At 36.8% G+C, this 17,208-nt stretch overlaps 1 protein-coding gene across 1 annotated transcript; it reads right to left on the bottom strand.

Annotated features, from left to right (window-relative positions):
• Window positions 1-2,769: 2,769 nt before the first annotated feature.
• LOC113332991 (uncharacterized N-acetyltransferase p20-like) lies at window positions 2,770-3,406 on the bottom strand. The gene has a single exon (XM_026579475.1). It carries the CDS (start codon window positions 3,387-3,389, stop codon window positions 2,799-2,801), a length of 591 nt encoding a protein of 196 aa, XP_026435260.1. The 5' UTR covers window positions 3,390-3,406; the 3' UTR covers window positions 2,770-2,798.
• Window positions 3,407-17,208: the final 13,802 nt, after the last annotated feature.

The raw sequence follows: 17,208 nt of genomic DNA, 5'->3' as shown, positions 1-17,208 counted from the left end.
CACATTCATCTGCAGCTTGAAGAACATAATCCTCCAGATACTGTGGCTTTTGTATCTGTCTTGTTGATTTTCGCAGTGGAATGGGTTGAGTTATTTCATCGATCTCCTCCTCTTCTTCTTCTTCTACTTCTTTTTTATTCTCAGTGTTTTCATTATTCTCTTCTTCTTCTTGATTAGCATCATTGTTTCCATTGGTATTGATGATTATGGGTCCTTCGACTTCATCAATTACTTGACCCCATCTCATGTGAAACATTCCTGGATCCCTACTTGGTCCATCATTAGTTTCTTTCCAGTTCCAGTTTGCTTTTTCATCTAATACCACATCTCGACTCACTATTACTCTTTTCGTTATTGGATTGAATAATCTGTAAGCTTTGGATCCAGGCTCAATTTCTAGATTCACAAGAGTCTGAGATCGATCATCTAGTTTCTTAAGAGTTGCAGAATCAACTTTTGCGTATGACACTCTTAAATGATCTATGTTTGGTTTTCTCTTTCGCAAACTTTCATATGGAGTCATGTCTTTCAGAGCTTTCGTAGGTATCCTGTTTATTAGGTATGTGGAGTGTCGTACAGCTTCTCCCCATAGATAATTAGGTACCTGCATAGCCTTTAAAGAACTTCTTGTCATCTCCATTAGAGTCTTGTTTATCCTCTCCACCACTCCGTTTTGTTGTGGTGTATATGGTGCTGTGAGTTGCCTTTTGATTCCATTTGACTCACAGAACTTGTTGAACTCTAAGGAAGTGAACTCTCCTCCTCTATCAGTTCTAAGCATTTTGACCTCCTCTTTTAACTATTTTTCTATCAGATTTCTGAAAGCTTTGAATCTGTCAAATGCTTCACTCTTTTTTTTCATAAGAATAGACCACATATATCTTGAGAATTCATCTATAATAAAAAAACATGTATTTGTTATTTGCAAGGGTTTGTGGTGTAATAGGACCACATAAATCAGCATGAAGAAGCTCTAATGGCTTTGAGGCTCTGAATGTTGTTGCTTTTGGGAAACCTTGACGAGTTTGTTTCCCAACTAAACATGATTCACAGATTTTTGCTTCATCATTTATCTGTGGTAGTCCTCGAACCATCTTGTTCTGAGACATTGCCTTTAAAGTTCTAAAGCTTATGTGTCCTAACCTTGCGTGCCACTTCCATGTCTGACCTTCCAGTCTCATATTCAGACACAATGGCCTTCCAATCATGAGACTTATCTTGTAGAGTCTATTCTGTGAGCGTGAGACTCTAACTAAAAGTCTTCCACTTGGGTCATGAACTGTTAGATAATCTTGTCGCATTCTAACATCACATCCAACTTCTGTAGCTTGTCCTAAACTTAGAATGTTGCTTTGTAAGTTTGGGATGAAGTAGATGTTTGTGACAAGCTTATGTTCTCCGGTCTTGCTCTGAAATAGAATTGATCCTTTCCCTTCAATTTCTACAGAAGATCCATCCCCAAACTTCACTTGTCCTTTGATTTTCTCATTGAGTTCAGAAAAATAGTGTCTCTTACCAGTCATGTGATTGTTGGCTCCATTATCTAAATACCAGATTCCTTCTTCTCCATCCTTTGATTCGTAGTTCTTTGGTATTAGTTTCCTTTCGTTTAAGAATACAACTTCGTGCATGAAAAGAGTTGTATCTGCTTCCCTTGTTTCATTCTTGTTTGTTTCTTCCATATTTTGAATTCTTTCAGGGCATACAGAGGATAAGTGTCCTGGTTTATCACATCTGTAACAAATAATGTTTGATCTATCCTTCTTTTCTTTCCCTTGGTTTTGATCATTCTGACTTGTTGTTCTATCTTGTGAGTTAAACCTTCCTCCCCTTCCTCGACCTCTATTTCCTCTACCACCTCTTCCACGACCTCTTCCTCTTGTCGCAGAGTTTTGTTGGTAAGAGTTTGTGTACAAGAGTTTTCCTTGAGTTTCTCCATTGTTTTCTTCATCAAGGATTCTTTCTTCATATGCTTTCAATCTTCCAATTATATCTTCATAGCTAGTCTTCTTTAAATCTAAGACTTGTTCGAGAGAAGCTATGATATGAATATACTTGGATCTTGGTAAACTATTGAGAAACTTCTTTACCAGTTTATCTTCATCAATCGATTGTCCAAGTGACGCAGATTTTGAGGCTATCTCTGATAGCTTTCCTGCAAAGCTATCAATAGTATCAGTGTCTTTCATCTTCACTCTTTCAAATTCAGACATTAAGGTTTGCATACGGGCTTCTTTAACTCGATCAGCTCCGAGATTACGTGCATTTATTGCATCCCAAATTTTCTTTGAAGTTTCCTGTTCACCAACTTGTAGAACAAGACATTCTGGTATTGCTTGAAAGAGTAATCCAATGGCAACATTGTTTTTTTTTTCTGGGTCCAATGTACCAGGATCAATTGTTTCCCAAACTTTGTAGATTTTCATCAGTACCTTCATTCTCATGGCCCATACTGTGTAGTTTGTGGCGTTGAGGATTGGAACTTGTATTGATGGTGGCGTGAACTGTTTTGCACCCACAATGGTGGTTTCGTTTTCCATGGCTCAGAAACAAGTTCTGATACCAATTAATGGAAACTGCAAGATGAAACTTAGCTTATATAAAGACAACTCTCTTTATTGATGTTTATAAAATCTCTCAAAACTAAACACAAGCTCTAATCTTGCTCATATGATCAACCACAACTTTGGTGATCATATATATATAGAATTATGAATTCCTTTTCCTAGTCCTATTACCTTATTACATGTCTTTCCTTTTCTTAGAACTAGATGACTTCTAATTCCCTTAGGATTACATCAATTTCCTAATCTTGTCCTAACCAGCTTGTTAGTGACTTCTATGTTGAAGTTTAACCAACACATATCTCTAGTTACACCCTTTAGAATTACGTACTTTCTAAACACACCATCTTTCTGGAAACCAGCTTTCTCCAAGACCTTTTGGGAACCCTTATTTTCAACATCAACAAAACCTTCAAGTCTTTCTAAATGTTGCCAATCTTTAAATATGGTCTCCATAACCATCTTCACTGCTACAGTTGCAATACCTTTACCCCAATGTCCCGATGCAATGACATAACCAATCTCGCGTCTGCATCGATCTTCGCCTTCTTTCGCTTCAACTGAGATCGCGCCAACTGGTTTGTTGTCAATACAAATTGCTTTAAACCATGGATGAGGTATTACAATGTTTCTTATAAAATCTAGAGCATCTTCTTTAGATGTGTAAGTATCCCATCGACAGAAATGTGAGACCCGATCATCTGTCGCCCATATCATAAAGTCGTCAACATCGGAAAGATTTAACACTCTTAAAGAGATTTCTGGTTTTCCCATCTTTGTTTGTTCTTGACCAATTTTGTCTTTGGAAGAATATTTTTCATGCATTCCCCGTTAACTTTCGAACTCTCTTTTTATTTTAGATCGAGTTGTTGTATAACTATAAACATTGGTGCGTCCCTTCTTGTCTGTCTTTCTGCTTTTAGATTGATTCCATATACTCATAAGATAAGATTTCCTATGCAATGAGAATGAAACTTCCTTGAGTGTTCAAATTATTGAAAAGCCTCCTTAGTTGACTACTTCCACTTCCCACTGTATTGGTCCAGTCCACTGTCTGCTAAATTGTTTATATATACAAATTCGCTCGATTTTCTCGTCAAACGATCCTCACTTGATTGAGATATACCCAGATTAATTTGGGTATACCTAATGAGCCAAAATCCAAGATATTTAGAAGTAAAATAGACCATCCCTTAACAATATATTTTCTAAATGGCTAATATATCCTTGTTTAATTAACACTAAAATTCTGATTAGGTTAATTAATTGAGTTTAGATTAAAATTTTGAGATTATGAATTCAGCAGGTTAAACCTTTTTTCTGTCTCATGAGTTCAATTTCGATCAAAAATTTTGGTTTTGAAAATGTGAAAAGTCGTCAAGGTCGACGTTTGAATAAGGTGCCGACTAAGTTCCGCCGGTATGGTTGACGTTTGAATAAGGTGCCGACTAAGTCTAGTCGGCATGGTCCACGGATGAAGAAAAAGCCGACTATTTGTAGGCCGGAAGGATCTTTGAATGAAGAATATGCCGACTATCTTGGGCCAGCTATCTTATGGTCGGCATGCAAATAATTTCTAACATTGTCGGATGACTTATAGTCGGCATGCGAATAATTTCTAACATTGTCGGCTGTTAAAAAGTCGGCAATGTAACCTTGCCGACCTGTAGTTATACCCAACAGAAAACAGAATATGGGAAGATGTAATTCACTTTATTCATGCAATTTTGGTTACTACATTGATTGAAACATAAAATCTAAATCATTGTCGACGGAATAACGAATGCTCTTAGCATGTGCATCAAGCCTTTGAACCCCTAGGCTACCCTAGTGGACGAGTTATAGTCTCGTGAGGGTTTACATAGAGATCTACCCACAATACCTACACTAAAACTTCTAAAGCCATCAATCTTCGCCCGAGGAATCTGACGACGATACACCCTTCATCATCTCCGGGGCATACTCCGAGATTTTGGATATCATGAATTGATAGCTTTCATCGAATGTGAATGCTTCCCCCTTTTCCTCCAAGTAGCGCGCGTTGACGACTTCATGCTACAAAAACATAAACACAAACTTACTTTGTTAGTGCGGTTTAAGTTGGAAGATCAAACAACTTGGATTACGTAAAATAAACCACAAAAATACTTACAAATTGTTCAATGGACAAGTTAAAGTGGGTAGCGTTGAAAATCGATTTTTGGATAGCTAAATAAGAAAGTATCGCATTTTCGATGACTAGGTGCCTATTATGAATTTGTTGAACACTTCTTCCATTAGGATTCCCAAACTCTTTACTATATTTTTTGTATACCCTAGCCTAAAAGGTTACGGCATCCACCCTTACGGAGGACTGCCTTCTAACTCGAGTTTCCGGGTACCAAGCTTTGGTGATTGCCAAATCTTCATTTGAATCAAATGATGCCATTGTTGTTTGTAGAGGTATTGGGAGAGTTAGATGGAGTATATGATGATATGAGCTTTGGAGAGTATATGCAAATAGGTTTGTGTTGTTGTTGTACATAGAACTAGTGTATTTATAGGATAATGCCCAAATTTGGCCGTTATGGTAGTCAATCAATGCACTTGTACTTGCAAAAATTTTAATTTTGAAATCGTCGGCTAGGTTTTTTTTCCCAAACATGCCGACTAAGTTTGGCCGGCAGGGTCGTAATTTTCTTACCATGCCGACCTTATTATGATTTTAGGCATCAGGAGTTCATTTTCTTCTTATAACATAAGGGAAGGTGATCGTGATTCATAACCATGTTAACCTTATTATGATTTTAGGCATCGGGAGAAGGTATTTTCTGCAACACATAGTCGGCAGGGTCGATAATTTAATACCTTGCCGGATGTACAATAATCGGCTAGGTATTAATTTGCTTACCTTGCAGACCCTGGTAACTACACCATTGAAGCTGTCAGGGCCGGCAGTCTGGCAGTTTACAACCTTGCCGACCCTAGTTTTGTCGGCAATGTAATTCAACAAAACCCTGTCGGCGTAATTATTGAAACTTTACATAGCTAGACAAACCATTCATTCAACAACTAGAAATCCAACATTTTTTGTCCAAAATACGAAAACATGTCCCATAAACCTTTAAAAAAACATATGTCCAACAATTAACCTTAATATTTGTCTACCACAACATAAAGAAATAAACTATAAATACATTCATTCACCACCACGACCACGACCCCATTTAACATTATCACGACCACCACCACTACCACTACCACTACCATCACCACGGGAACAAGCCCTCTTTTTGTCAGCATTCATCTTGGCTTGTGCTTCCCTCCTGTCTTTTTCTTCCCTCTTTACTTCAGCATCAGCTTGATTGAACAATTCATAGGAATCCTCATTGTCAACATTGCTAGCATAGTCATGTGCTTGGTTTGCTCTTCAATCGACAAAGGCTCTCCTATGTCTCTCATGCAACACAACACCTTCACAAAGGTCTTCAAATGCTACTTCTATTTTCAATTAAACAACAAACAATTAACAGAATGATTCGATAATGTAATATTAAAACAGTAAGAGCAACTCTAAAATATTTACAAAGAACTTAAGACTTGTTGTTGGGTCTTTCGCTGCCATCTTCCTCTTACGAGCCAATTGTTCAGCAGTCTGTTCCCTAATCACAGTAGGACGAGCCCATCCCAAGTACCACGTCATGTATTTCTCATGAGGTTCATGACCTTCGGTTACCTCGTCCAAAAGACTCGTATCGACTTTACAGTCACGTCTTCCGTTCCAATGATCGTTAACTGCCGCTGGAGCCTAACGGACGTCAATACCTTTTTGGGACGTGTTTCACTCCTTCCTTACCACTTTAAAGAACGACTCAGCATCGAAATGGGGTTCTTCTTGGACGTAACCCAATTGTCGCATTACCCGATGTGGATCGTACATTGAGAATCCATGGGAGAACAACAAGGGACCGAAGTATAATGCAAAATCATGTCTCCTTTGGATTAAACCTTGATTTATAGCATCTCGATACGGATCAAATATTACCTTATCCGCAATCAATTTGTCCAAGGCAATTCACACGTTGATAAGTTGTTGCGGCATATCCTTATCTTGAGCACCCTTAAAACTGTATCTTTGTCCTCTTGGCTTATCAATCGCAACATTCTCATTCACTTTGACGTAGGAGTTGGCTTTCACTAAAGTAGGGAAGTGCTCATATATCCAAACTTGTGCAAACACAAAGTTTAGTAAGAATCTTACATTACAAGAATTTTGCAGATGTAAATGATTTACACAATAAAATTACCTGGAAGAGACATATATTTCCGTTAACTTGCGAAGTGAGTGCCCTTGAATACTTTGTCAACTCATTATTCAAGAAGGCGACCACCGCAGTACCCCAAGAATACTCATGCATCTGATCTAAGGGATGCAATAGTTGAATATACCTGGCGTCGACCAAGCTTTCGGAACTGTCGGGGAAGATACATTTGCCCAGGACATATATCAAATAAGCTGACGCGGTAGCATTGATTCGCACCAAGTTCACCCTTCCTTCCTTATCATAGATTTTCTTGGTCCCAGATAATGTATCCCTCAACTTCTTCAGATTAAACTTCTTTCTTAGAGGACCATCCCTCATCACAAGCATAGACTCCGTCTTAATCTGATCCCAACCGAACAATGTTTTTGTCAATTTGAAGATATCCTCCCAAGAAATGCTATTATCGAAGCCCTTACTGATTGATTTTCCCTCAACCTCGAGGCTTAGAATTTGATGAGCATCATCGGGAGTTATCGCCATCTCACCGATGGGAATAACATTGTATCAGTCTCTCCGTAGAACCTCTCACAGAATGCAGATATGGTAACTCTATCATACTCAATATTCGAACTCTCCACCGCATGCCACAACCCGGAGTTCTTGACAATCGCTTGCACCTCGTCACATTCCTCGTCAAGTGCCCAGTTCTTAATCATTGAACATGAAGTTTGGCGCCTCAAGAGATGGATGGCATGCTTGTGATCCTAAATACCAAAAACACAAAATGAAAAGAAATACAAACACTTGACGCAAATTTAAGATAGATACACTTAAATAAAAAAAAAACAAAGACGGATTGAGATTACTTACGAAGGTATTTTGGATTTCACATGCCCATGAGTCTTTGTATCCAAAAAGAACATTTCCACCATCTTCTGGGGTCCCCTTTAGAAGCTCACCTGGTTTCAGTTTAACCTTCAAGTGAGGGGGAGGCATGTGGGAATCAGCTGGTTTAGTGATAACCCTCTTCTTCTTTCCGGTTTCAGTTGAAGTTGAAGCTTGGGTTTGTTGATCATTAGATTGAGTTTGTTTACTATCTTCTTCTTCCTCTTCCTCTTCAACAATTTCATCTTCGATATCCTTATCTTTATCTCCATTACCATTACCATCATCATCATTACCTCCTCCAACAGGTGGCATGTCTTGATCACCATCATCATCATCATTGTTACCTCCCCCAGCAGCCGGAGTTCTTTCAACAACATCATCATCATCACCTCTTCTACTAGATGGGATTGATTGGTATTCATATGGAGTTTCATCCGAATCATTTGGTTCCGGTGGTGGTTGAGAATCATTTCGTACATGAATCTTGAGCGTTCCCGGCACAACGAATACCCCTCGATGTTTTGCAGTCAAAAGTTTCTCACCAACACGAGGAGGCCTTGAAGGAGGAGTAACAACTTTCTTCTTTGCCTTTTGCAACCTGAACAAGAACAATTAAGAAAAATTCATAAGTCGACAGGGTCGACATGTATAACCAATCCGACGGAACAATGGTCGGAAGGGTCGACTAATACAATACATGCCGGCTAAACTATAGTCGCCAGGGTCTTATTCAAATAACCTGCCGGCTTATAACAGATATGAACACAGTAGATACAAGGATTTTCTACATAATTAGTCGGAAAGGTCCATTACCCATACATTTCTGGCTATAAAACAGCCAGCATGGTGGTATCCAAATACCATTCCGACTTTAGGCACCATGAACCACTTTTTTCAAAACCGCACCGACTAAAAAACACTAACGCCGGCAAGGTCTTAGGTTGAATAGCTTGCCGACTCTGTAAAAATCAGTTACAGTTATTCAATAGCCGACAAGATCTTCAACCTAAGAGCTTGCCGACTAACCCTAACTATGAAACGTCGACAGGGTCGAGGAACAAACACCTTGCCGGCTAAATAACTGTAAATTGAAACATTCGATTTTTCTGACCTAATTTGACATGCAAACATGAAATTGAAGTACTGGAGTGTGTTTAAGTAGGCACTTACTTTCTTAATCGCATCATTTCTTCGGTTTCAGCGACGTTGATTTCTTCTTCTTTGCCGGTTTTTTTCTTCACTTTCCTTTGAACTAAATTTGCAATTCCAGGGTTGTATTCATTGGGTTTTCGATTTGCTCCTTTCATACGACTAGCCTTCGGTCGTGGTGGCTCCATGTTTGAAGATTAATCGGAATTTTTGAATCGACGATTACGACGAATTAATCGACGAGTTTTCAATGGTGGGGAATGGAGAAGCCGATAAGGTAGAGGTGGAGGATAAGAAGAAGAGAAGAAGATGAAATGAAAAATAAAACTGATTTAGGATAATAAGAATTATAAAGGGTAAGGGTAGTATTGTAACTTCATCCATTAGGACTCCCCCTTAGCCCTTAAAAAGAGTCCACTTAAAATTGGGTATACTCCAATCAAGCCAGGCAAACGATGTAGTGAATTTTTTATTTATTTTTTTGGGAAAATTGGGAATATATCCCAGATATATCCCATGACAGTAAATATTAAGAAATATGTCCCACCCGTTAGAATCAGCTGTTAAATAGTCAAACTCGTGGGTTGACTGGTCAAAATATCTCCTAATGAGATATCAAGGCATAATGAATTTACATATTCACCCTTATCAATTCATCTCCATTTTCTTCAACCTGTAGCCTGAAAGCTCTGTATGCATCCTAAAGTAAGACATGATTCCATCTTCACGTCAGAGATGATAAGAATCCAAACAGTATTATCATTACCCTTACTGATGATGAACCTTAATTTAATCCTAAATCCCTAAAGATTCAAATTAATGTAATCAAACTCATACAATTAAAGTTCTACAGAGTCAATGAGTACCTCTAAACCGATTTGATAAGTAATTATCATCAACTACAAGTTACAAACATATAAATTACAAAAACGTTAATTTCGTTATTATGAATATTCCCAATCAATGAATATTAGATATCCAATAGAAGTGACAAAACTAAATACCCTAATTTCAACTCCCTGTACAAAATAACTAGGAAAATTCCGAATCCATAAAGAGTTGTTATGTCTTTGCAAGTCACAAACAACATCAATATCAGTGACAATTTTCCTCGTAGCATCATGAATTAATAGCATCCTACATCTTTTTTGTTTACTTGCAAATCCACCAGAACCATCCACCATCACCCATATCTCGTGTAATCCTAGACTGAAGTGGTTTTAGAGAGAGATTGGTAAGAACTTTCAAATATTTTGGAGTGGAAAAATAGAGAGGCGGTGATTGGGAAAATTAGATCAGAAAGTCCTTATAAAGAAGAGGGCTTAATACTATTTTGGTTACACGTGAAAACCACACGAGTTGCATCTTGACTATTTAACGTGAATTTCTAACGGGCAGGATATATTTCTTAATATTTGCCGTCGTGGGATAGATCCCCAAACCGATTAGTGAAACTAGGACATATTCCCATTTTTCCCATTTTTTTGTATCCGTCCCCGACATCTGGACACCAATGTAGTGAATTTTTTTATTTCATGTCTGTCTCGGTCAATCCCCGAGCCCGCAGCATGCGCTTTGCGCATGGATTTCAAAAAATTCCACGAAAAAAAGACTAGAATCCAATTGGGAAGGCGAGATTCGAGAATGGGACAAAAACAAAACACTAAACTTAATTAAGAACAAATCACATAAATAATAACATAGATCTAAGTTAAAAAGAAAAAATCATATACGTCACAAAGCCTAATTAAGACTCAAAAGCCAGAAATTTTTATTCGGATTTAGTCTCAAATGGACCTGCTTGGAGCGAGAATGAGGTTAGGACGTCATTTTATTTCTTTGAGACCTATTATTCGAGCGTCACATTCCAATAGATGGGCTTCACTATTAAGACAAAAACAGGTCACCCGTTAGTTTTAAAAAACCCCTATCTAAAGTATTTTCATAATGACTAAACAATCCTCATTTAACTAATCTTAATTATTTAATTAGATTAACTAATCTAGTACTAGCTATTAGATTAGATTAATAATTTTGGTTTATAGTTAGAGATACAAAAATAGAGTTAGTGTTCTGGATTTTTTGAGGGAAGAGAACCGGGAGAAAGAAAGAGAAGAAAAAAGTTCCGAAAAATCCTAGATTTTGATTCACTCAAGTAATATGTGTGATTTGAGTGAGAAGATTCAAGTTCCTAGGTGAATCCTTATATGATAAAGAGAAACCAAATTGGTTAAAGCACTTGAAAAGATTGATTTTTTTTCATACTAGTTACGGACCTTACGGTTGGATCTTTTACTTCGTAACTAATCCTAAAACAAACTTACGATTAGGGAATGATGAACTCCTAACCGTAACAGAAGAAAATTAAGAAAAAACCAGATTTGAATAAAAACCAGTTACGGTTGGGTTAACAAAGAAAACCCACCGTAAGTTTCCTTACGGCCAGGTGTGCTTGTTATATTGCAACCGTAAAATATTGAGCGAGTCAGTTTCGAGCATTATGATTAAACATGTGACAAAATATTTAATATGGTTAACGTTTTTACTTAAAATGTGTTTTAGTAATTAAAAATTTTGTTTACTAACTAAAGATTTTTGTTAATTTATTTAGGAAAAATCAAAGATTTCCGCATGAACTGATAACGAGTAAATCTCGTGATATATTGTTGCTAAAAAATCTCAACAAACCAATTACTTCTCCTGTTTATTGACGTAAGACTAATTTCACATATTTTTTCTTCCTAAAAAATCTTAAAAGATATTTATTCACCCAAACTGTAAGAAAACTCAACCATAACAAATTTAAACCCAACCGTAATGGCTTTTTCGAGATTCGATCCCAATCGTAAAAAAATTAACGGTTAGCAACCTAGCCGTAATTACACATGGATTTATTTATTTTTGATTTTACAATTAGGAGTTCTTAGTTAGCTAACCGTAAACCTAATTTTTCTACTTATTTCAGTAAATCAAATCATTCAAACACAAAACAGAGGGAAATAAATGTGTTTTTGTCGAATTAAACATCACAAAATCATTGGATTTGGTCGAGGAACTTGAAATTGTGCACTCGTTTTATCTTGATTTTCATAAATTGATTATCAATTTTTCGTTGATCATCATTGCTATTGATCAAGAAGAGATGGAAAAAAAACTTGATTTTGATTTTAGTTTTTTTCTTTTAATGATTAGGTTTAAATAGATAAAAGGGTAATTTAGACTTTTTTAAAATGCCTTAGGACACTCCCCAACCAACTAAATAGACATTAGGATCATGGGTGAAGCCCTTCTATTGGAATGTGACCCCCCAATAATATGTTTCATTTCTTTTCCTCAAGATGGGGCTGAGGGGACATCCAGAATTGTACCAATTATAGGGGCATCAAACTTGTGAGTCACACAATGAAACTCTGGGAACGTATCACCGAACGTCGACTACGAGGGAAATCTAGCGTTACGAAGAATCAATTTGGGTTTATTCCAGGGAGATCCACCACTGAAGCGATTTTCCTGGTTAGACAACTAATGGAGCGCTACTGGAAACAAATGAGGAGCCTTCACATGGTATTCATCGACCTTGAGAAGGCCTATGACAAAGTCCCACGAGAGGTAATATGGTGGGCACTCGAACAGAAGATGGTATCACCTAAGTATATATCCCTAATCAAGGATATGTATGAGGGAGCTGTCACAGGGGTCAGGAAGTGTGATGGTGTCTCGAATGACTTTCCTATCAAGATCGGACTACACCAAGGGTCTGCCTTGAGTCCGTATCTATTTACGCTAGTACTGGACCAAATCACGAAGGATATACAGGGGGGATCCCTTGGTGTATGCTCTTTGCGGACGATGTGGCACTTATTGGGGAGTCCAAGCAAGAGATAGAAGGTAAGCTTGAGTTGTGGTGCCAGACTCTGGAATCGAAAGGCTTTAGACTCAGTAGAACCAAGACTGAGTATCTGAAATGTCATTTTTCAAAAACCGAGACGGACGATGGAGATTTGTTGCTAGACGGGCAGATTGTACCAAGGAAAGAATCCTTTAGGTATCTGGGATTTATGATCCAGAGTAATGGTGACATAAGTGAGGACATTAGACACAGATCCCAGTCAGGGTGCGCCAAATAGAGACTGGCCACGGGAGTCCTCTGTGATCGTAAGGTCCCAGCTAAACTGAAGGGAAAATTCTACAAGACAACAATCCGACCGGCGATGTTGTATGGAGCGGAATGTTGGGCGACTAGAGACTCGCACTTCAGAGAGCTTCATGTGACGGAAATGAGGATGCTAAGGTGGGCTTGTGGGCATACAAGGTTTGATAAGATCAGAAATGAGTGTGTCCGTGGTAAACTTGGGTAGCACCAATGAAGGATATACTATCACAACATCGGTTACGTTGGTTCGGACACCTTCAACGAAGACTACCTGAAGCCCCAGTTCGTTTAGGACGCATAACACGGCCGGAAGGTAAAATGAAGCGTCTAGGACGACCGAAACTCACATGGGATGAACTGATTATACGGTACTTGACTGACCGAGGCTTGGCGAGAGATTTGGTGCTCGATAGAACTGCATGGAAAGCAGCGATCCACGTGAAGGAGGTATGTCCACGAGGTACGTGAGTTGACCCTATTACTTTTAAATCTCTCTTTTTCCTTTTTAGTTGAATTGTCTGAACCGTGAACATGTAAACAGGCATGTCATAATTGTGAATGGGGGACCCCCAGTAGCTCTGCAGCTCGCAGGATTGTGAAGCCCCCCCCCCCCCCCTCTCGTAGCCCTGGAGCCGGGACATAGGGAATGTGGATACATCACCTTAATGATCGCAAACGCGTAATACCATTCAAGTGATGGCTATTGCACCCTCTGTACCGAATACGAACACGACACAGAATGTGTTAAGGATTACTCTTACCTCCGGGTAAGTAACATCTAGGCCTGCAGGTAGTCGGTGTAAAAACTTCGCCGCATCTCTGGAGATAAGATCGTTACGTGGTTTATCTCCGCCCGACCTAGTACTTGCTACTGAAAAAGGGCTCTGGTTTCTGGTTTATGGGGTTGAGGGGAGAGAGAATATAAGTAAATTTTTATTTTAATAAGTATCTTCATTGATATTTATATTAACATTTATTTTAATGCAATTATCACTTTATTGTACCAGAGTAATTCACATTTGAAATATATATTTTTTAAGTAATTGTAAAATGAAAAAACCCGGATGATGTATGTTGGATGGGAGTATCCAAAAATAAAAACTCTTGTCCATACTCAAATAAAAAAAATTTGTCATCTCAGCAAATTTTGGTACGTACAAATATTATTGGAGATAAATTTTTTTCCAGACATGATTGAAGATATTCTTAATTAGTGGATGACATTAGAGAAATATTTGGTTATATGTAGGACCCTTTGAAGAGCTGACCAAGTCAGGAGCCTAACTCATGTCCTTGGTAACATCTTGATATATAACATAACAGTTTTACGTATTTCTTCCTGATATTTCAATCTGTATGAGATAATTTCAATCTCAAACAATTTCCGAAAACAACTGATATTTATTTCATTCAATTAAAACTTTTTGTTTCTTTAAAAAATTGTCATATCTCACTCGATTCTGAAAGAAAATGGAATAAGTCGGTCGAGTCAGATGATTTCCTGGTAAGAGTCGAGTCTCGTCTCGCTTCACTAGCGAGAGAAAATCGACGAGATATCGATCGTCTTAGCCGAGATTAAATACGTTGGTCTCCATCTCCTTCACTCTTTTCGACATTGTTGAATTTTTTTCAATGGCTGAAATCAGATAAGCTGTTACTTACAAGTATCAAACTTTCAAAATTATCAATAATTAATTTAATTTACTATGTAAGCACAATAATTTGAATCAAGATCAAATACAATTTGAACAAGATTGAACATACAAATCGAATCAAGATCATACGCATAACAAATACTGCATAAGAAATAGGTGGCTCTTAAGCTCTGGAGAACATGAAGTATGCATAAAATACTTACACCCCGTATGAAGGTTTCTTTTTTCTTAACACAAGCAAATGTCCCATGGGCTTACAAGTTTTCCTCAACATATGGACGGAGTCAAACTGGAGGAGGAGACAAAAAAAATAGAGGTGTTGCTCACCTTTATGAAGTTAGCAAGAGAATGAGTAACAACATTACAAGTGCTGGGAGCAAATGCAAATTTAAAAGGTACAAAAGAAGATTTATATTTCAAAATTACAAAAGACACTGCATAAAAAAAAGGATACGGTTCTTGAGCTCTGGAAAACATGAAGCTCGCGTTAAATACTTACACCCATATTAAGGCTTTTTTTCCCATAGCACAAGAAAATGCCCCAGGAGCTTACAAGCTTACCTCAGCAGATGGCAGGAGTCAAACTGGAGGATGAGACTAAAAATAAAGGTGTTAATCATCTTTGTGAAGTTATCAAGATAATGAGTAACAACATTAAAAGTGTTGGGAGCAAAAGAAAATTTAAAAACTACAAAAGAAGATTTATAGTCCAAAATTTCTTTAAAATCAATATTGGATGGTAATTCCTTCGCAAGAAACCATCAGTTAGAAAAACTTATATTCTATTAAATACTAAGTTATGTTTTTTGTATGGGAATCCAGGTTATCTGGATTTAAATATCTCTCCCGCCGAAGGGTGGAAGTTTTAGCGTTGAAAGGCTATAAGGATGAAAGAGAAGACAACATACAAAAAGGAGAATAAAGGGACATCATGCATATTTTATCTAATGAAAGATAAGAAGAATAATCGCGGTACATCTCTAGAGGATTGCTTGTTAACCCCAACAAGCGTTGGTATGTCAAGTCTGGTTGTCAAGGATAAATGCCAAAACCCCCGGCTTGGATTACTTACTAAAATCAAATTTGTTAGGTTAGACTTAAGACTTGGAAGTTTAGATATAGAATACTAGTTACTATTGAATATTTGAAGGCGAAGAAATGAAGAACAAACAAAGACATTATTTTTTAAACTGAAGTAGTAACTATTGAAAGATTTTTCAAGTTCTATCTAGTTCTCACAGTGTTTTCAAGGAAATATATAACATACAAAGTTTGTATATATGGTTTTAGTGCAAGTGTCTTGATCATTATCTCTAATCAAAGTGTCGAAGGAATGATACAATTAGTTGTATTTTACAACATACTGTATAGATTTACAAAGTATAGTTTACTATACTTTCGACGATTTTAGCATAACACTAATGATTTACTTGTTGTTACTTCGTATTGAAATTTCAAGAAACTAGATATCTCAATCAAGATTGGGTTCGTTCTTTAAACATGACAGAAAACATATTTGAGCTCGAATTAAGTTTCATACTCAAATTATAGAATCAGGATTTAAATTCCAATATGGCTTGTATTTTTCGATTGTTTGTTCTATCTCTTTTGATTAATAAATTTCTTAATATGTGCAACTTGAGTCTAAAAGTTCAAAATTCTTGATCATATTTTTGTAACTTGTTTACAACATTTACTTGGATTCATTCTTTTGATACTCAAGGTTAGATGTTTTACTTATACTATCATTCATGATTAATGTTGAAAGAGTTTGAATATGATATATCCTAATTCCATCAAAGAATACATTTATATCATGTTGTCATCTTGATTACATTTTGATTTATCAAGTATATGTAACCTTGGAAAGTTTGTGACTACATATTAAAATTATGGTTGTCATTTGCTAACTTTAAAAAAGATTAATATTTGAGATTTATTTCATTTATGAAAGGGTGCCACCTGAGGCTTTTATTAAAAGCAAAAACAAAGTTGTTTCATATATTATTCTTAGCATTTGTGATTATATTCTTTCCTTTCTCAGCACGTTGCATGTTATTTTACTTATTTATCAAAGTACATGGATTTGCAACTAGTTAAATATGGTATTGAATCTAGTAGGATATCTCAAGTATCAAATTGTTATATATTCTAGATTATATTTATGAATAGCAATACGTTTATCTTAATTGTAAATAAGTTTTTGTTTTAATGTAATCCAAAAATATCAAGATTAAGTTATTTTCGTAAATGTACATCAATGTATATCTTTAGATTTCGGAAATTATTTATCTTGTTGCTATAACAAGATATGGTCTTAACACTATTAATAGCGGAATCTTGCAATCTTACAAACACATCCAAGAACATACCAAGTTGCGTGGAAATTATTGTCGAGTGTTAGTAACCTTAGACTAATTTCAGGCAAAACCCGATTAACTTGTTTAAAGCCATCTTTGGGATCAAGAATCATTAGAAGTATTGTTGGTAAGAAACGATTGTTATTTAATTTTTATTTGATTGTACTTGTAAATAACAAGTACTTTTCTTCTGTG

Source organism: Papaver somniferum, unplaced genomic scaffold (genome assembly GCF_003573695.1).
Source record: "Papaver somniferum cultivar HN1 unplaced genomic scaffold, ASM357369v1 unplaced-scaffold_132, whole genome shotgun sequence".
Lineage (NCBI taxonomy): Eukaryota > Viridiplantae > Streptophyta > Magnoliopsida > Ranunculales > Papaveraceae > Papaver > Papaver somniferum.
Note: the sequence above shows the minus strand (reverse complement) of the source record. Positions and strands in the feature narration are given on the sequence as shown.